Source organism: Equus quagga, chromosome 5, assembly GCF_021613505.1.
Source record: "Equus quagga isolate Etosha38 chromosome 5, UCLA_HA_Equagga_1.0, whole genome shotgun sequence".
NCBI lineage: Eukaryota > Metazoa > Chordata > Mammalia > Perissodactyla > Equidae > Equus > Equus quagga.
Window position 1 is genome coordinate 8006313 of NC_060271.1, and position 21490 is coordinate 8027802.

The 21490-nt window shown below is 39.0% G+C and overlaps 1 protein-coding gene across 1 annotated transcript in view; it reads right to left on the minus strand.

The window, feature by feature from the left end:
- Nucleotides 1-5141: 5141 nt before the first annotated feature.
- Nucleotides 5142-21490, minus strand: part of RNF11 (ring finger protein 11) — a 38405-nt gene continuing 22056 nt past the window's right edge. Inside the window, exons 2-3 of the mRNA XM_046662410.1 lie at nt 7934-8103; nt 5142-6608 (exon numbers count right to left, since the gene is read on the minus strand). Coding sequence (XP_046518366.1) covers nt 6437-6608; nt 7934-8103 — 342 coding nt within the window. The 3' untranslated portion in view covers nt 5142-6436. The remainder of the gene's footprint in view (nt 6609-7933; nt 8104-21490) is intronic.

Consider the following 21490-nt stretch of genomic DNA (forward strand, 5'->3'; position numbering starts at 1 on the left):
TAAGAGCCAATGTGAGTTGGCATTTCATGTTCTTTGCTCTTCACAGTAAATCAGAAACCCAGTTTATCAAAATCCATACCCACAAATATATCATCTTGCTTCAAAAACATCTTCAAAACCATTAACTCAAAGTTTAAGAAATAAAGAGTCCTGAGAAGAGGACTTGCAATAACAGCCCATCTGAAAATACCCACTACAGTAGCCCCTGTCTCACTACCAGAAAGAAGAATGTTCATGAATTCTTCTTCCTCGTGTCAGGATAACATCATGATGATTATCAATGTGAGCAAGGGCCATCAGTGCAAAGGGCTTGTGAAAAACAACCCCCCTTCCCCACACTGGACACTCTAAAATTGTAGCTGTTAACTTACCATCTGTCTGCGGAGTTCAGCTACTCTCGTGGACACAGGTCATTATTCTCACTGTTTCAAAGCTGAAGGATTGGCTCCGATTCTAGAACTGGCAGAATGTAGCCTATTCCCACACCTTTAGTAGGGACAGTGCTGGAAGCCAATTTCAGTGTCACTGATAGCGTAGTACAGGCTTCCCAATTCACACGGTTCCTAAGACTCGCTTTTGGATCCTAAATGAGTAGATTAACTACACGGCCCTCAGAAAAAAGCTGGGCTCATCTCTTTTGCCACGCCAACTCATCTAGCAAGCATTCAGTTCATCACTATGACCAGGCTCTTGAGGCAAACCCTCAGCTACTTTTTTCAACTTTTTTCTGTGCCAAGAAATCTGGAGCCTACAAGCACTGATGTTACTGAAGGGGTCCAAAGCCAACAGGTGCCGCTCCTCCTTTAATTAGAATCAGTTTTAGATGTGTAAAATCCATACCTTATTGATAATGCTGCTTCATTCATATGCAGAGAAAAACTTTCTGTGGAAAGCATCCAAAGATGATTGCATCTTCTAGTGGACAGTAACTTTTCTCAAGAAACAAAAATCTAAAGGATAGTATCTCAAAGTTTCCTTAAATACTTTATGAAATGGTAAATGGTTTTAGTCTATCAATCATTAACATTAATCAGATGGATCCAGTTATTGTCCTGAGCTAATGCCTATTGCACAGAGTGATAAAACAAACAAGAACAATGTGGACAATTAAAACATGCAGATCAAGCCAAACCCCTTTTGTAAAATTTCACTGATGCCTCTAACAAAAATTTTATGGATCAGGAAATGGGTTGTAAAGGGACTCATCTGGATTTTCTGTTTCGATGTAAAGAGCAAGGAAATAGTCAAAGGACAAATGGAAAAGCAAAGTCTGGATACCAGTATGTGGACAACCAAGCTCTGAAGAACCAACGAGCACCTAGCACTGCTGCTATTTTTAAACCACCCCTGTACGGTGTAGGAAAGGGCTGGGGAGAACTAAGCAGGCTAATCAAGTTTTTGTGGGATGTTTTTAGACCCCAAGACTTTCAAAATAGCAACTACAAAGTCTATTTAAACTAATATTCCCAAAATACATGTGCCTCATCCATTTACTAACTTCTATATGTCATTTTAATATCAACTTTAGTGTGTTGTAATATAACTCTTAGGAGCTAAAAAAGAAAAACGAAGAGAAAGATTGAGGTTATTTTTCTGTAGTTAAAAATAATACTTTAGGGGCAGGCCTGGTGGCACAGTGGTTAAGTTCGCATGTTCCGCTTCAGCGGCCCGGGGTTCGCCAGTTCAGACCCTGGTGCAGACCTACACACCACTTGGCAAGCCATGCTGTGGTAGCGTCCCACATATAAAGCACAGGAAGATGGGCACGGATGTTAGCTCAGGGCCAGTCTTCTTCAGCAAAAAGAGGAGGATTGGCGGCAGACATTAGCTTAGGGCTAATCTTCCTCAGAAAAATAAAAATAAAAATAATACTTTATATGCAGAGCTAACAAATAGTCCAATTAACTTTTCCTAAATACATAGAATTCACTTACTATATCTTTCAAACCACTTAGAAAAAGTACTATTTTAAGATGTTTATATAATGCAATGAAAATTTATAGTTACTCCATCAAACCCTTATGTTTCACTAGAATTACCAAAAACTACAGCCCTGTCTAAATCTGGATTGTGAGCATTAAACCATTGCCTGACCACAGGCAAATACCTATTCTGACATACACAGAACTGAGAAAAAGTTCTTACCGAGACCATTTTGGATAGGCCTCAGGAAAATCTCACCTAACAGTGGGCCTATCAGTAATTATATTCAATGCAATGGTGGAAATGTTGTAGTTTGGACATTTTTACTCTAAGCTTTTTTATTAAAGAAGCATTTATTAAGGACCTAGGTTTTGTGTGCGTCGTCCTAAGGAGGAAAATGTATTTCAAGAGATGAATGAGTGCATCCACTCTTTTAACAGGCCAGCCTATCCAGCCGTGCGTCACTTAATGACGGGGACACGTTCTGAGAAACGTGTCGTTAGGTGATTTTGTCGTCCTGTGAACATCATCGAGTGTACTAAAGGGGAACAAAATTTGCCACCCCAAAATGTGTTTAACATGAGGATTATTTTAAGCTGATTATTTTTAAGAAACAAAAGACAAAGTTTTTGTTAATTCCCCCATTACCGCCTAAAAGAATTCAGATTAAAAAACCTGTCTCAGCTATCACCTTAGCATCACACGAACTAGGTAGTAGAAAGGGAGGAACCTAGAAAAGCCTGTTCGTTGGGCTCCCTCTGTGTTCTTCTGTTTCTGTGTGGCCAAACACTTGTTTTTCCAAACATTTGCTCCTTTTCACCTCCCTGTGAATTGCCTTCCTTCCCTTTGAAGTCCCTGACTCTCCCCACTCCCAACATCCTCTTTTGTCTTTAACTGAGGGCTTCAGCGATTTTGGCAAGTTACTTGGTTTTCCTGGGTTCCTCTGATGTACACGTTATTAAACTTTTGATTTTCTCCTGTTAATCTGTCTCACGTCAATTTAATTCTTAGACCAGCCAGAAGGACATAGAAGGGTAAAGGAAATTTCTTCCTCTCCTAAAGTACTTACACAAATCTAGATGGTATTAGCCTCCAAAACACCTAGACTATATGGGACTAATCTTACGGGACCCACCATTGTACACACGGCCCGTCACTGAGCAAAACGTTATGTGGCACATGACTGTAATACTGACTCATTTCTGAAGAGAGCAGGAGCATCAAACAGAGGAGGGGCAAGAAGCTGATGGAAACACGAGATCTCAACGGCAAAATTCTTAGAAACTAGGACCAAGAGGGAAGAAATTAAAAGGAATTCAGCTAAGTCTCCAAAGGACTAATATAATGCAGTCAGAAGAAGACTGCTCAGAACTCTGATGGCTCTCACGCCCATGCCTCACACGATGGGGACATCTTGAACCAGGCCTGTGTCTTAGAGAAGTCTAGTTGAATGTAAGATTGGAGCAGGGCAGTTGCACAGAGAGGGTACAGAAGGAGTATTTACAAACTAACTTCTCTGACTTTCTCCCTGCTCAGAAAAAAAGATGATGATCTTTAAATTCAGGTGAGTAAATTTAATATTATTTAAGGAGATACTAACCAAAAATCTATCTTTTCTCATGTTAATTAATTTTAAGATTAAAGGCTTAAAAAATGAGTCAAGGTTATTACATCGGCTATGATGCACTTCCATGCAAGTGTAATCAGTTGACTCTAAGAAATCGACAGCTAGCCAAAGCCTCTATAAGCAGAGAATGCCACCAAACTGCCTACATTTCTCAATTATGCCAAGGAAATTTACCTTCTTTACTGTTTACCATTTATAGTCGCAGGACCACAGGCAGCTCTGCTTTTGACTATTTTATCGTTATCCCTTTTTAAAAATGCACACTTTCTTACGAAGAAGCTTTGTATGCAGAAGATTTCTTACCTCAGTGCTCTCTGTATTCTGGAAAATCACACTGTTGATGTCACATGGCAGGGGAGTCTTCCAACGCCCAGTTTAAGAGATTCCCCCCAGAGAATACTCAGAATTGAAAAGGTTTGTGTGACCCAAACTACAAGTATCTGAAAGTATTTCAGCTTGTTGGGTTTACATTGAAAAGAATAAGATTCTTTCTCTTTTTTTTCCTGGTCAGGCTTTTCAGACATTTCAAATCCTACAACCAAGCTTGAACACATTTTGCCCAAATCTAAATACATTGCACCTATTATTTGGCTTTAGAAAATCTGAAGCTATCAAGCTTCTAAATTTATGATTAGATGGTATTAAATGCCAAGCTATAAGAAATACTTCCCCAAAAGAATAAATACCTAGAGGTTTAAAAGTAATTAAATTTAAAACATCTGTTTTAAAGAAAGGATAACTTGGGGAATAGTTTTATGTTATCATCTCTAACTTTAGTCCTTTACAACTGTATTATAACTTTATTTAACTTAGTAAAAGCCAAAATTGATGGTTCTTAACATGGTATGTGGAGATTAAAATTAAAGAATACAAAGTACCTAAAAAAAAAGCACTCAGCTCAATACTGGTTCCTTCAATATTACTGCCAAACTTCTGTGAAAGAAGCCTTGTAATAAAGAAAGACTAAGAGCAACATAGAAGATGATTTTAAAAAAAAAGTTCATTTACCAATTTTAACAATCTAGAAAAAAGAAAGTCTGACTATAATACTTGGTGACATAGACATCATGTTGAAGTAGAAAACACAAGGATAAAAAAAGTAATATCACTGAAAATATTGCACAACTTCAGGTGTTTCCTCCAAATTTGCTTTATGTAATTGGGTGGATATAAATTAGAACAAAAACTTAAGCAAGATACATGTAACAATTTAACAGAACCTGATAATCTAATTTCTTTCAATTTTTCTCAAATTCATCTTTAAGTCTTTCCATCATGGGGCTCATAAGAAATTAACCAACATATGGATACTACAGTCAAATGCTGAGTCTTTGCGAAGTACTTATGCCATACTTAAATTCCTCTACAATGCAATTATGAAGAACCTTCAAGATACTTGTGTTCTGTATGTAGAAAAGTGTTAGAGTCAAATATTCAACTCAATATAAAATAATGGGAAACATTTCTGATTTGTTAGGTTGAGATTGCTTCTCCTTTTGCTAATGAATGCTTTCTAGCTGTAATGTCACTGAGCTGAACAATAAGTCGCCTTGGAATACATAAGGAAGATAAACACAGGCTAAACGGAGAAAACATTACAACCAGATCTTTACTAAACCATCTCTGCCTCCAACACTTCAAAAGCTTAGAGATTCAGGGTGTTCTTACATCAACTGCAAGAAAAAGAAAAAGGAGAAATTCCTAATTTTTGAGATCACAACTATGAAGTCATGTGGTTATACAAATTCTGCACGTGTGCAAAACATGAGATACATTTATCTTAATTCTCCCTGCTTAGACTTGTCAGTCAGCTAGCAGGACTTTCCATTCCAAGAAACAGAGACTGAGATGTGTTTTATATAACTTCAATAACCTCAGTACTGTAAGAATGAGAGATGCAGTATCCTTTTGCTATGGTTCAAGACAACAGGGGAGGAGGTCACAGGGAAGAATAAATCAAAATTTTTACAACTGAGAAACCTTTCTCAGTTTCATCATGGTGCCACTTTCATTTTTACATAAGCATGTGGCATAATTCAAGCTCAATAAATCAGAAATCTTAATACTTAAAATTTACCTTGACTTTTAATTATCACCATATTAACAACCAAAATAATTAGATAAAATGTATAGGAAAGGGTAATATTAAACCCCACTTTCCTAGAGTTGGTTTCTTGACACATAAACTCATTTTTTTAATAGAAAAGGGATAGTGCATCTCAGTTTGCTTACAAGCTAGGAGATCACTTTGAATTCTGCATTTCCTAACTGCAAACAGATATAGCACTTATAACAGGTTATAAATAAACTGGTTTTCAAGCATAGAGCCAGCCCCAACGATAATACACTATTTAAAAAGACCTAAGGCAATGAATTCCATTTCCAATGGAAAAAAAGAACTGTGCAAACAAGCTTTAAACTACTTTTTTTTGTGCCAGTGTTATAAAATGTAGCTTTTAATAAAACCTTGACCCAAATGCCAGCAACTTGAGAAAAGAATTTGGGAGGGGGGAAGAAGAAAGTTATCTCATTTAGGAAAAACAACCACTATCTTTTTTCCTAATCTTCAACACACACAATTTAAACATATACAGCTGCTGTAACACTTTACACAATTCCTATGTACTGGAGCAATAACAAGATCTAAATACAATTATATTTTTAAACACTGGGTCAAGGCTTTACATAAAAATACCATCCTACTTTTCCCCCTAAGTTTCTAAAATATCACGTACTTTTCCCCAACATCTGCAGCCATTCAGGAATTTCTAGGAAACTTTTGTGCATGATCTTAATTCCTAATCCCTGGCTCTTTGGGCTCAGTGACAAAAGATCAAAACCACCAAAAACGATGGTTCACTTGAAGTCAGACGAAGAGACCCCGGCTCAGTTAGTCTCGTAGGACGAAAGCAGTGCTGCATCAACGGGCTCCATGCAGGAGGGGCACGTGAAGGACCTCATCAGCCAGTCGTCTATGCAGTCCAGGTGATAGATGTGCATGCACGGCAGAAATCGAATTGGGTCCCCATAAACAAAGTCCATCATACAGATCACGCACCTGTTGAGGGCGAGGGAGAGAAATCAGAAAGCATTTTTAGAGATGTTAATCTGAACAGATGAAAATGGCTTGCCTGTCATCCTTCCACCAAAGCATACAAATTGAACTTTTTCCTAATAATTGTTAATCCATCTACAATCTCTTATTTCAATCCCCTGCGAATTTGCAGAGTTTGAGAGCAACCAACAAAGCAGAGAGAAAAGAACTACGTGGGAACAAGTGCACTGCTAGAACTGTGCTTGTAAAACGGCTACATAACGGAGGACACCTGAAGGAGAAGGTGGCGCTTCAGCGAGGAAAACCATCAGTTAGATCAACTTTGTTTACTTAAACTGAGTTTTTAGTATAAATCCAGGAGTAAGACAGTTTTCATTTTAATAACTATATGTAAAAACAGGACCACTAATTTTAGCCCCCTCACTGGGCTGCTGTAGGCTAAGGGTTCTTTATTAACCCCAGTTTCAAGTTCACTGCACTTTTGTACAGGTTCAAGAAGCAACCCAATTCTGCAGTGTTTCAGAGTCAGTATTCTAGATAGGTTATGATCCCAAATACTAGCACTAAATCGTGCTATGGCTCAAAGAGCCAAACATTAACATAGTAAATCAGATTATGTCTGTGTTAGCAAGACCATTCCCCAACCTAAAAGGAGAACGGCTGTCCTCATCAGGGATTCTCAGACAATAATGGGCTCCGAGGACAAAAACTCCCCAGAAATAAAATTTTATATTCAACTCATCAAGCTTAAAATTATTCCACACGTTAAGAAATGGACAGGTTGTCCTCATATTCCTAAAAATTCTTAGCAAACAATTTTAATGGCTGCATAACCCACCACAGTATTCTTATACCACAATTAACTATATCTCTATTGTTGTTTTTCAGTAAATTAAAAAAAACTATGGTGAATATCTTTGTGCATAAAGCTCTAGGGATTGAAGTGGGGTACACATTTTGGGATAGATCTCTAGATTTAACTGCCTCCAAGGGTTCTTGAAGGTCCTTGACATATTGCTAAACTGTTTTCCCAGCTGACAAGGCCACCAGCAATGTTGTGACTAGTTTGCACTCACACGGGTGAATCATTTTTAACTGACGTCAACCGTCATCTAAACAGACAGGGGTAACATAAAATAGTCAGAATTCATACCATCATTTCTTAGCTATTTTTATATGAAAATTCTTCTTAATTGCCACATTTAAACATTCACTTGCATGAACTGATTATATTAAATATCTGACTTCCAAAATGCAGAAGAGTATTTTTCAAAAGCACATCTATGAAGGCAGACCTTTGAAACATGTACAGATTTATTAAAACTTACTCTCGGATCTTTTTTTCTGATCCATCTCTTCCAGGGTCATAAACTCCTTTAGGCAGATGCTGTATAAGGCCTATTCTTTGAGCTATCCTAATTTGTTCCTCTTCAGTCAGCTGAGTTGCTAGGCGAGTCTGGCTAGGCGTTGGATGATAGACTGGAACTGGAACTTGTTCCTAAATTTTAAAAAAAGGAGAAAAGGATTGTTTTTAAAAATCTGTTTTCTAGGGTAATGTTTTCCTTTAATTTCTTCTTTTTTTTGGCTGGGGTTGGGGAGAAGGGGGCTCAGGAGAGAGGCAGGCTGGGCTAGTGTGCAGCAGGATGAGATTCTATTTTACCCTGCCTTAACTTGAGCACGTGACCTACTTTTAAAGGATATAAACACAAATTTCACTGAAAAACTGGTATGGAATGTTATTTGAAGTATTTCCACATGAAGATCACATAACCCATATATTTATTCATTCCTGATACACAAATAGATAAATCAATATAATTAATTAATTAACCAAATCGACTATATTCAATATTCTATAGGCCACAGTGGCGTTTTATGGCCTCAGTATACCATTATTTACATTAGAACTGGCCATTAGAGACTCTTCTTAATTGCAGACTCATTTTTTTCTTTTCATATAGAAAACAACCTTAAAATTAATTTATTATTTTTTGCAAAGTGGAAATTAGTGCAATAAATTTTGTTAAAATTCCTTTTAGGCTTTTGGATACATACTTGGATATGACAACTGAGTGAGCCAAATGAGGCCACCCTTCCTCCCAAATGGAATACATAAGTTTTCAGGGATGTAAATTAATTATAGCCAAATATCTACTTATAACATTTACTTATATAAAATATATTAATTTAGACATATTGCTTTCTTTCAACTCACATTTATGAAATAATCTTCACACTCTTTGTACAATCTTTCAACAGATACTTGTTGAGTATCTATTACGTGCCAGGTGATGGGAAGTTGAGAGTAAACAAAATAAAGTTCCTAGAGTGATGGGGGATGCCAGTTTAGATAGGATGTTCAGGGAAAAACCTTTCTGATGAGACACTTTAAGAAGACACCTCAATGAAGTATGAGGAAGACAGTGTGTTTCTGACCTAATGATTTCATTGTGGCTAGAACCATTTTTGAGCCACATAATATGGTTTTCCAGAGAACATCTCTACTGAATAAACTGACTGAGACACAACACTTTGAATCCATGTATGAAGCTTTCATGGGAAATTCTACATCAAATCACAATTACTTATTTACATTACATTAGGAAATGTTATTTCCATTCATTCTGTAGGTTCACTCATGATCTCCACAATTTAAGCGCTTGTTTACAATGACAGGCAACATTTGCAATTGTGAGATTATGCTTCCAGGAATAATTGCTAAATTTGAGTTAAGCTTTAAAAAAAAAATTCTGTGAGACGACCTCCATAATCATCCAGAACTAGCATCAACTGAGGCTGTTTTGAGCTAATGGCTTTCTGTAGTTCAAAATAAAATAACTGAGAAAGTACTCATAATGAGAGACTATCAAAGCTCAAGAATAAATATCCTTTTCAAAGAGAAATTTTAGAAGAAAGTCTCATACATATAAATTACGGTCAAAAACTGAAATATTTAATTCAAGAAGAAAGAAATTACCACAATGTCTCCTAAAGATGCCGTCGTGTCCTTTTAAATTAGCCTATTCTTATAAACCCCTTATCTGACAGTAGTCACCGAGTTTCTTGTCAAAGGCAGTTCCACCTAAGACTTTAAATATTCCTTTTCTCTGAGATTCAGAACAAATGTATAATTACAGATCTCAAAACCCAGTAAATCCTTTATCAAATAATTAAGAGTATATTCTCTGGGACAAGTAAAATGCCAGTAGTTCAAAGTTTCATGTTTTATGAATTTCCACATAAAATCATTATGGTTACTCTAAGTACTTTCATAGTTCTGTCTTAACATTTAGGAAACAATAACCAAGCATATGAATGCTTATCAGAACTATATTCTTCATCCAAATATTTATTTACTGCATGTTACACACAAAGCGCCGACCCTGGTGGTCTAGTGGTTAAGATTCAGCACTCTCACTGTTGTGGTCTGGGTTCGTTTCCTGGTCAGAGAACCACACCATTTGTCTGTTGCTGTCATACTGTGGTGGCTGCTGTTGCTGTGATGCTGAAAGCCATGCCACCAGTATTTCAAATACCAGCAGGGTCACCCATGCTGGACAGGTTTCAGCAGAGCTTCCAGACTAAAACAGACTAGGAAGAAGAACCTGGTCCCACCCACTTCCAAAAATATTGGCCATAAAAACCCTATGAATAGCAGCATAGCATTGTCTGATACAGAGCTGGAAGGTGAGAGGATGGCACAAAAAGACCAGGCAGGGTTCTGTTCCTCTGTACACAGGGGAGCTAGGAGTCAGAATTGACTCGATGACACTAGCAACAAACAAGCGAAGAAGACATCATATTACTAAGTGTAGCTCTTGGATCCAGATAACTGTGATCTTAAGCTACTTCTCTGCCACTTAGAGTGACCATGTTTAAGCTATTTAACCTATCTGGCTTAGATCCTACCTTATAGCGTTGCTATAAGGAAGGCTTAAATGAGGAAGCTAGTGAGCCCTGGAATGGCAGGAACTCAATAAATGGTAGCTATTGTAACTATTAATGTTGCTTTCAAAGAGCTGTATGTATTGCGGCCAAACTAGCTCTTTCCTATAAGTTCCATGCTTTTCCATCTTACTGCCCTTGCTCTTGCTATTCTACCTTTCCATGCAGGTCTATTGGTCCAGATTCTACCTTGTCCAGCAAGTTGTTGACATGAACGAAGCCTTAGCCAATCCTTCTCCCTGCCATCCAATATTGACAGACTCTGCCTCTAGCCTCTGCTTCATTATATAGGTGTTGTCTACCTATAAGCGAATTAGGAAGATTATACAGAATACAGAGAAACTTCAGTTATCAAGTGCAGTCATCAAGTGAGAATTCTTGATGCCAATTCTTCTAGCTTTCACAGAGGAAGGTAAGCGCCAAACTGAGTGCACTTCTCTAGTACAGCTTGAAAACTTTCTTCCAGCCCTGTATACCTACAGCACTATGACTATAGGCCTTTGTTTGTTTTGCTAAGGAAGATTCGCCCAGAGCTAACATCTGTGCCAATCTTCCTCTGTTTTATATGTGGGTTGCTGTCACAGCATGGCTGCCAATGAATAGTGTAGGTCTGCACCCGGGAACCAAACCCGGGCCACAGAAGTGGAGCACGCTGAACTTAACCAACTAGGCCACAGGGCCAGCCCCTATAAGTTATTTATTTATTTATTTTTTGCTTTATAATGTTATTTTTTAAATAAACATTTCCTTTTAAATGAACTTTATACATACACAAAAATTTTCAGTTTGTAGCTCAAACTCAGAAAATCTTTTATATGCAACATGTATATTAAAGATCTATTTTATGCACTAGAAAAGTAACTACTGAACAGGCTTTATAGTGCATATAAAAGTTACATGACCCTTTAGTTATTAATGATCATAAATATGGCTGTTGCATCGCTGGTTTAGCTATTCACCTCTTCAAGGTTTTATAGCTAGTAGGCAAATTATCAATGCAGAAAAGTTTCACGGTTCAGACACACACATAAAAGCTCATTAAGTAAATGTTAGCTACTATTGTTACAACTCTACTATATGACTATAGAACAGTATTCCAAAGTTTACTTTAAGAAGTGGGTTCAATTTACAATTTTATATGTCAATTCAACCTCAATAAAGCTGAAATTGAAATAAATAAAATTTAATCAAAAAAGAAGAAAAGGATAGGGGACCGGGCCCGTGGCCAAGTGGTTAAGTTCGTGCACTCCACTGCAGCGGCCCAGGGTTTCACCAGTTTGAATCCTGGGCGTGGACATGGCACCGCTCATCAAGCCATGCTGAGGCGGCATCCCACATGTTACAACTAGAAGGACCCGTAACTAAGAATATACAACTATGTACCAGGGGGATTTGGGGAGAAAAAGGAAAAAAAAAAAAAAGAAGAAAAGGATAACCAAAACTTTAAAAAAAAGGAATCTTAGAATTCATCTAAGACCACCTCTCCCATTTTATAGGTCCAAGCTTGCCTACAGTCACATCATAATTAGTGACAATGTTGGAATTAGAATTCTGATCTCCCCCCCCCTTTTTTTTTTTGAGGAAGATTAGCCCTGAGCTAACTGCTGCCAATCCTCCTCTTTTTGCTGAGGAAGGCTGGCCCTGAGCTAAGATCCGTGCCCATCTTCCTCTACTTTATATGTGGGATGCCTACCACAGCATGGCTTGCCAAGCAGTGCCATGTCCGCACCTGGGATCTGAATTGGTGAACCCTGGGCTGCCGAAGCGTAACGTGTGCACTTAACTGCTGCGCCACCGGGCTGGCCCCTGGTCTCCTTTTTAAGCCAGTAATTTCCACTACATCCTGCTTGGCTGCTGGAAAGCAAGGAGATTCTGTAAGTTAAATGCTTTGGATTTTGTCTATTTACATTATTTTGAAGAACAGTACACTGAAATGACATTTTAAGAAAGCCAACAAAATAAGGCATTTTTTTTTTTTTAAGATTTTATTTTTTTCCTTTTTTTTGAAAGCCCCCCGGTACATAGTTGCATATTCTTCGTTGTGGGTCCTTCCAGTTGTAGCATGTGGGACGCTGCCTCAGCGTGGCTTGAGGAGCAGTGCCATGTCCAAGCCCGGGATTTGAACCAATGAAACACTGGGCCGCCTGCAGCGGAGCGCGCGAACCCAACCACTCGGCCATGGGGCCAGCCCCAAATAAGGCATTTCTAATAAATGGTTCTATGAAGGTTTTTCACCTGTGATAGAAGTTCTTTAATTTCAATAACTTCTAGAATTTAAAGATTTCAAAGAACATCAAATCCATCTTTTAATTGCCCCTGTAAAATAGATTCTATTACTGACAGAAAAATAAACTCAAAGTCTACTCATACCTTCTCTGTGTGTCCTTTGACTGGAACTCCTGCGAGCTCCTTCAGGTCATTCTGACTGTCAAGCTGGGAGAAGGTCAAATTCCGGTGATACCTATGCTCAGAAAGTTGTTTTAAAACAGTAGAGGACAGTTTCTCCTCTTGCTCACTTCAGGATTTCTGTTATCTGGTGTCACTTTCTTAAACTACCTGGCCTAAAAAGGTAACAGAGCCTACTAATCCAATGGGTTTCTTAAGCAATGAAATGATTTTGTTCACAGGAATCTTATTTGTAATCATAATATTTGAAACTAAGCTACTCCGGTGGGATGGGGCAGGGATGGAATGTGACCTGGGAGGGATGAGGATCACCATTACCACCTCCACCTGGAGTACCTCTGCAGAAGCCTAGGAATCATGGAACACAGTTTTGAAAACACTGCTTTTTAAAAAAATGGGATTTTCAATCTGAAAATTAAATCATAAGATTTGGGTCTCTGCTATTTTATGGTGACTTCAGCCAAGCCTCTTTTTTTTTTTTTTTTTTTTTTGAGGAAAATTAGCCCTGAGCTAACTGCTGCCAATCCTCCTCTTTTTGCTGAGGAGGAGTGGCCCTGAGCTAACATCCGTGCTCATCTTCTTCTACTTTATATGTGGGACCCCTGCCACAGGATGGCTTGCCAAGTGGTGCCATGTCTGCACCTGGGATCTGAACCGGTGAACCCCGGGCCGCCAAGAATTGGAACCGCTGTGCCACCGGGCTGGCCCCAAGCCAAGTCTCTTAATATCTCTGAATAAAGGAGATAACAGCACACCTTTGCAGGGTGATGATACAATCGTAAGACAACATCAAAGAACTTTGTAAATGCCAATGTTTGTAAGTTATTCTAACCTTTTGTTTTCTCTCCATCATCAAATGACTCTGGTTTGCAGACTTGTAAGCTAACTGCTATTGTCCCTGGCTTTGGTCCTGGCTTTCTGGCTTGTCCCTGAATACAAGAAACTCTTGGGCCTCTGCTATGGCCCCTGCCAGCCCTGAGTTTTCAAGCCCTACCATCCCATTTCCAGTCTAGATCTCCTTCCTGATTCTCAGTCCCAGCCCAGCTGACCAGTCTTAATGAGCTGCCATCCACACTAAGATATGATGTATATGAAGTCACACTGGAACAAGCAGTATAAGACTCTGGGTAATAAGTGACTCCAAAATCCTTGAACATACCTACTACCAACAAAAAGAACTAAACTGTCGTAGAAATAACAATCTCTAAGCATGTGCTTTTTAAGAGGCTAGATTTCTTCGGTCTTGTGGTTCACATATGTGTACAGAAAGTAGAAAAGGAAAGCTCTACTTTACGAAGAAACATATTAATAGATGTTAAAATAAAAACCCTATTTTTTAATAATTTACATTATGTATATATTTTCTTCTTTGGTGTTTTTTGTGAAACTAAAGGAGTCCTCTAAGTAGCGTCTAGATATTTAAAATGATTCAACGTTCTAACTTCAGTTTACATGCAACTTTTCAGAAAGCCACAGAGGGAAGGAAATGACTAAGAACTCCTGATATTTTAAAGATGGACGTGGCCTCCCCCTTCTTACCACACAAACCTAATTTTAATTTCTATCACACTTGTTAAAAATGGACTGATGTACGGTATGAGTTATTAATTGTTTAGTAACTAGAGATCCACTGGTATTTTCTGGGTGGCAAAATGGAATCTTGTTTCTAATGTCAGCTGAAGGGCACTGAATGGAAGATTAGACAGGGATATAAAACAGCAATTTTAAAAGGTTCAGATTCTGAGACAGTTCTTACCATTCTCTAACTGAAGGCTCGCTGGGCCTAAATTCTTTGTGTAAACAGTATGATTTACGCTGAACACCGGCTTTGCCTCTGGGAGTCTGGAATTCTGGTATGTGCTAGGCAATGAGTGCCTACTCAGTACCGTGGGCTTCCCTGGTAGACAACCCTTCCACATGTCAGCACAATTCCACACGGGAAGAATTAAGCACATTCTGTGTGACTCCACTGGGAGGGGACTCTTGGAAGCTTGTGCCTATCTTCTGTGACCCTATGCAGCTTTTCCCTTCGCTGATTTTGATTTGTATTCTTTTGCTGTAATAAATCATAGCTGTGATTACAACTAGATGCTAAGTCCTGTGTGTCATCCTATGGAATCGATGAACATTCTAGATAATGTTCAGACTGACGGATAGCGCCTGCATTGACTCCTTTGTTTTCAAATAGTTTATGTGGCAATGTTCATTAGAAATGCTCCTTTGAGAAAAGGGTGTGTTTTGACAATGGTGGGTATACAGTACTTGTGTTTTATTCCTTTTCTCAAAGTAAATTTAAAAAGACCCTGTAGGAACTATTATTTTGAACATTTATTATTTAGCAGAGAGAAAAACATTTTTTTTTAAGATTTTTATTTTTTTCTTTTTCTCCCCAAAGCCCCCCAGTACACAGTTGTACATTCTTCGTTGTGGGTCCTTCTAGTTGTGGCATGTGGGACGCTGCCTCAGCGTGGTTTGATGAGCAGTGCCATGTTGCCGCCCAGGATTCGAACCAACGAAACACTGGGCCGCCTGCAGTGGAGGGTGCGAACTTAACCACTCGGCCACGGGGCCAGCCCCAGAGAAAAACATTTTTGAGATAGACATGTTGTTATCAGCTGAACTGTGTCCCTCCATATTCCTATGGCGAAGTCCTAACCCCAGTACCTCCAAATGTGACTGCATTTGGAATCATAAATGTGACTAGCTTTGCTCTCCCTGGCCTCCTCTCCTGCCCTATTCTCTTCACCTAATAACCATATCTATGTTGACAGCTACAATTACCACCTAGATATAAATTACCCCCAAATTTATATTCCAGTCTAGATCTCCCTTTTATTTATTATTATTTTTTGTGTGAGGAAGATTGGCCCTGAGCTAACATCTGTTGCCAATCCTCCTCTTTTGGCTTGAGGAAGATTGTCACCAAGCTAACTTCTGTGCCAATCTTCCTCTATTTTGTACGCGGGACGCTGCCACAGCATGGCTTGACTGAGTGGTGCTAGGTCCACGCCTGGGACCCAAAGCTGCAAACCCCGGGCTGCCAAAGCGGAGTGCACCACCTTAACCACGACACCACCAGGCCAGCCCCAGATCTCCCTTTGAAACTCCAGGCTCTACCTGACAGTTCCAATTTGATGTTCCAAAAGTACCTCAAATTCAACATGTCCAGAAATGAACTCCCCTCTAAAATCTGGTCCTCTTTTAGGTTTCCATATCTCAGTGAATGACATAAGCATCTTTCTAGTTCTCCAAGACAGAGACATTGTTGGCACTTCCCTCTCCCTTACTCTCCCATATTCAATACTTCACCAAGTTCCAGCGAATTTATTTTCTATTGAAATACTGACAGAATCTGTTCATTTCTTTCCATGTCTATTTCCAATATGCCAGTCTAAGCTCCCACTTCTTCCCTGGTGCACAATATTAGCTAGCAAAATCCCAATTTGTCCCCTACACAGAAGTCAGAAGAATTCTTTCAAAACAAATCCAACCCTATGCCCTTCTCGCACACACCTAAAAGTCCTTCAGTAGCTTCCCACTGCTTTTAGGATGGAGGCCAAAGTTCTCAACAAGACCCCCAAAGCCTTGCATAGTGTGGTAACCTCCCTCCCTCCCTCCCTCGTCTTACTACTCGCTCACTGCTGTCCAGCCCCACTGGCCTTCTTTCAGATCCTTCAAAAAACCATGCGTTCTCCTATACGAAGTCTTGGCACCTGCTATACTCGCTGCACGAAACACTCTCCTCCATCACTGCTCTGCTGAAATACCTCCTTTTCTTCCCTCAGGGCTCAGTTCAACTTCTACTTTCTCAGAAACCTTCCCTAACTAACCATTCTCCTCTATTATAGGCTCTTACAACACCAAGTAAGTTTCCTTCACAGCATCTGTCATAGCTGTAATTTTATGTTCAGTTATAATTTGAATGTTTGTCTTCCCTACAAGACTGCAAGATTCATGATAAGAATTATGTCTGTTTTTGCTCCTCACTGAATGGATAGATGAATAAATGGTCCGCTAAAAATATAAATAGCTAAAAATAGCTAAAATAAAAATATAATATAAAGATAGCTAAAAATAGTCACCCATTAACTTATTCCAGTGTTTCTTTTCATTTCAGTGTTTCTTTCAATTTCCTGGAACCCCTAGCCAATTGTTAAATACTTAATAAAGTTAGTCTACACGCCACAACATTGGGATTATAGAGCTGTTTTTGTTTTGCTAAGTATATTCTTTAAGAACGATTGATAATAATTGTATCTACCTCCACCGCTCCCCCCCAAATGTGAACCCTAAATAAGATTTTGAAGACCTGCGGAAAATGATATTTACAAATTAATCATTCCCAATGTACAAGGGCACTTAATATAGAAAGGAATACCATGAATCAGTTTGTGAAAATCTAAATCACTAATGTATTAAATTGCTAATTATTATAAATGATGGCACCTTCAAGGGTGGTTCAATTGGCTGCCCTCACCTCTATGTCTATGAATATAATTCATGAGGTATTTTGTGCTTGAGCTAAAAAGGTGTGTGATTATTTGCACAATTATTGGATTAATGTTATTTCCTCACCAGTAGACTATAAACTTGACAAGGGCAGGGACTGTGTCTGTTTTGCTTACCAATGTAAACTCCTTACTCAGCACAGTGTCTGGCAGGTAGTAGGAACTCGATAAACATTACTGGATGACTCAGTAATTTAAATCAAAGCACTTATGTTCTTGTAATCCATATCAGATATTCATATCAGGATTCTGTAACCATGTTATGAAAAAATTGCTAATGATTTGGATTAAGCCACAATTAAAACCAAAAAGGAAAACTCAATATAAATTACAACCAACATTCTTTCTCCAAGTGACAATACCTGGTTTGTTGCCTTTCAAATTTCTACCTATCTATCCCACAAAAACTTCCATACGTCCAAAACCAAACTAATTATCTCTACTTCCACAATCTTTCTCAAACTCAGAATTTTCTATGCACACTATCTAGATTAATGATAGAGAAGTAAGTGGAAAGAACATAGACATTTCATGGAATTTCAGCTCTGAGACCTCAGATGTTCCACCACAGGCAAGTTACTTAATACCTCTAAGCCTAAGGTTCCTCATCAGAAAAATGAATAGAATACCTACCTTAAAAGAGCATTGTAAGGAATAACTAAGAAAATATAAGTAAAGTACCTACCAAGACAGGGGCTCAATATCTGCGCCTTCCTATAATGACATTACTAGTCATCCAAGGTAGACATCTTGTTCTTCCTGATTCTGCTGACTTTCTCCCTTCCTTTTACCCCATCATCTACTTAAATGTCTTATAATCTTATCTAACTACCATTTCCTCAATGTTGATAGGAGATACACATGTACTTGCCCTGTGAGTTTAAATTTTGAGAAAGGGGGAATTCACAATAAGAAAGCAAATATATCTCAAACAAATTTAAACAATTTTTTTCTCCTTAATGCTTTAATTCTCCACATAAGTCTTCACACAAAACAGCAACAATAACTCGAGAATCCAAGGAAAAGCATTTATTTGGCTTAAAGGAATAATTTAAAATTAAAATGTGTGTTAGGAAAAGAAACACAGCATCACGGAAGGGGGTGGAATAGCAAAGGAACAAGGGATTAGGAAATATGCTGAGGCAGAGCAAGGGGAAAAGACAGGGTCAGTCACACAAAAAAGCAAGGTCTGACCTTCTGATGAGAAAAACCTCTGAAGCATTCCAGTTGTTTGTTAATACATAATGAAGCATTTATAAAATGATGAATGTTGTGAAAAATATAATAGGCCCCAATCTTAGGGAGTTTACAAGCCAAGAAAGACAGAAACAGATCAAAGAGTAAACATGTCTATCTGAAAGGCACTGCATTAAAAGTTGGACCCAATTTAGGGAATATGATACAATTTCAGAAACTAAAACAATGCAGTGGGGAAGTGCCTAAATAATGTGCTGAGGCTGGAAATAGTACAAGTCTGGTTTGTGGTGAAGGAAAAATAAAGTCACTGCTAAAGAATGCAGCTTGTCACCAAAAGCTGTATCCTTTCCTCCAGTAGGAACTAAGAGTCAGCTCTTCTGATTTTCTCCTTACAGCCTTACAAGCTGCTGCCGGCACCACCCCCTCCCCAGCTGCAGTCTCCTACTGGGAATGTTTTCTCCGAATTTTGCCAGACTGAAACTGAAGGCCATAAAATGGAGGATTTGGAATCGATGGTTTCAATGCATATTCTAACTCTGATGTTCAATGAATCTTGACCAAAAAACCCAACCCAAACAAACGAAAAACCCAAAGATTAGCATTAATGCAGTTCCTGAAGCATAAAGAATAACAATTATAGAGGGGGAAAAAAGTCAGCATCCCATCTTTGATACTGACAAGTGATATGATGTTATGTTTAATGAGAAAGTAACAGAAACCAGAGTGATCTGCATGGAAAAAGAGCACAACTTCTAGGGAGGTGGCTTGGCATTTGTTTGCTTGTTTTTTAAAGAAATGAAAAAGTTGGCCCCTTTCATTCATTATTGACTGAGCATTTATTATTACAGGGTTGTATGTTGTTCCTGTTAGTGCCGTCCAGTTGAATCTGACTAGACCTGTGTACAGCAGAGCGGAACCCTGCCCAGTCCTTTTGTTCCTTCCTCTCACCTTCCGGCACTATATCAGACAATGCTATGCTGCTATTCACAGGATTTTCATGGCCAATTTTTCGGAAGTGTGTGACTAGGAAGGACCTGGTCCTGTCTAGTCTGGAAGCTCTGCTGAAACCTCTCCACCATGGGTGACCCTGCTGGTATTTGAAATACTGGTGGCATAGCTTTCAGCATCACAGCAACACGCACCTGTCACTGATAGAGAGTGGTGTGGGTCCCTGACCAGGAAATGACCCAGGCCACTGCAGGTGAGAGCACTGAATGTTAACCACTAGACCACCAGGGCTGGCTAGAGGGTTATATACGGTATCCTAACTAGGGGAGGGTTGTCAGGCATTATCACCACAGGCACTCAGCATTAGCAAACCATTAGATAAGCTTCTTCATCCACCTACAGCTCAAGACAACTGAAATCAAGGTCACATTTTGAGCCCAGGCATCAATTTTTTCAACACCCAACCACACTTCAGATGCCGTTTTAGGCAAAGGAGATATAGTGGTGAACAAGACAGATAACGTAAGGTCTCTGTCCCATGAAGCCTAATTCCCTTATAGTAGGGGAATACAGAGAGTAAACAAGAAAAGATAACCACCTCACCCACAGCTCCTACTATTCCTAAATTGCCCAGGACCTGGCAACTTTGACAGGCATGCATTCCAGTGGAGCGATAGGCTAGCCAACATTTGACGACTTGCACCTCCACACTGCTGAAGAGAGGCTGAACCAATCAGAGTCTTTCTTAGAATTAGAACAGGAAAGCTGAATCAATTGACCTGAAAGGTCATCGAGCAGCAAATAAGAGGCATGTGTAAATTGAGCTTATGAGGAAACCGGTAGTATTAAAGACAGATTACAAATGCTGAAGGAAGCAGTCATTACAAGAGTCCACAAATGAAAAACTCTGAAGGCCCTGGGTAAAAGAAATGGGAGAGAGTGGCTGCCTTGGTTCCCTGACAGCTTTCTGATTCTAATCCATGTGTATCATTAAAATAAAGCATTGGAGCCGGCCCTGTGGCCAAGTGGTTAAGTTCATGTGCTCTGCCACAGCGGCCCACGGTTTTGCTGGTTCAGATCCTGGGCGTGGGCTTGGCACCACTCATCAGGCCACGTTGAGGCGGCATCCCACGTGCCACAACTAGAAGGACCCACAACTAAAATATACAGCTATGTACTGGGGGGATTTGGGGAGAAAAAGCAGAAAGGAAAAAAAAGGAAGATTAGCAACAGTTAGGTGCCAATAAAAATAAATAAAATAAAATAAAGCATCTTTCTTCTGAGTTAATTTTGTCTAAACCCAGAGTCTCCTAAACACCACCACCATTTTCTTTCCTAAATTAGACCTAAATTAGATTACTGTTTCCTTCTCACCAAGCAAACTGGTTTCCAGAAGGGAAATGGCACCCACTTACTGACAAACAATTGCTTACCAGTGGGGCAGATCTCCAGTGTTGTTGTAGGATAAGAGAGAGGCCTCTGACTTAGTGCACGAGTTGTTGGAAACACTTCTTTGCTATAGCCAAAAAATACTAGAATTTTTCTCATTTAAGCATTCTATATTTGAATTTTACGAGCTCAAAGAATAAGAATACACATTTCAAAAACTGTTTTTTATCCTTATACATATACACAGAATACACAGAATATATGTAGCCTTTAAGGAGTTAAAGGATGAGAGTTTTAAAAAACATATTAATTCCAAAAGGAATATGTCTGTTGCAGCCAAGGATTGGCTTTGGAGCTCAGGAAGTCTGGTATTGCATTTACTGCACTAAGTTCTCTAACAGACACTCTCCCCCCTCTTTTTTTAAAGTTATTTTTTGAAGGACCAGGGCTAACGTCACCAATAAAAATTAATCTCCTCCAAAGACTGGTGAA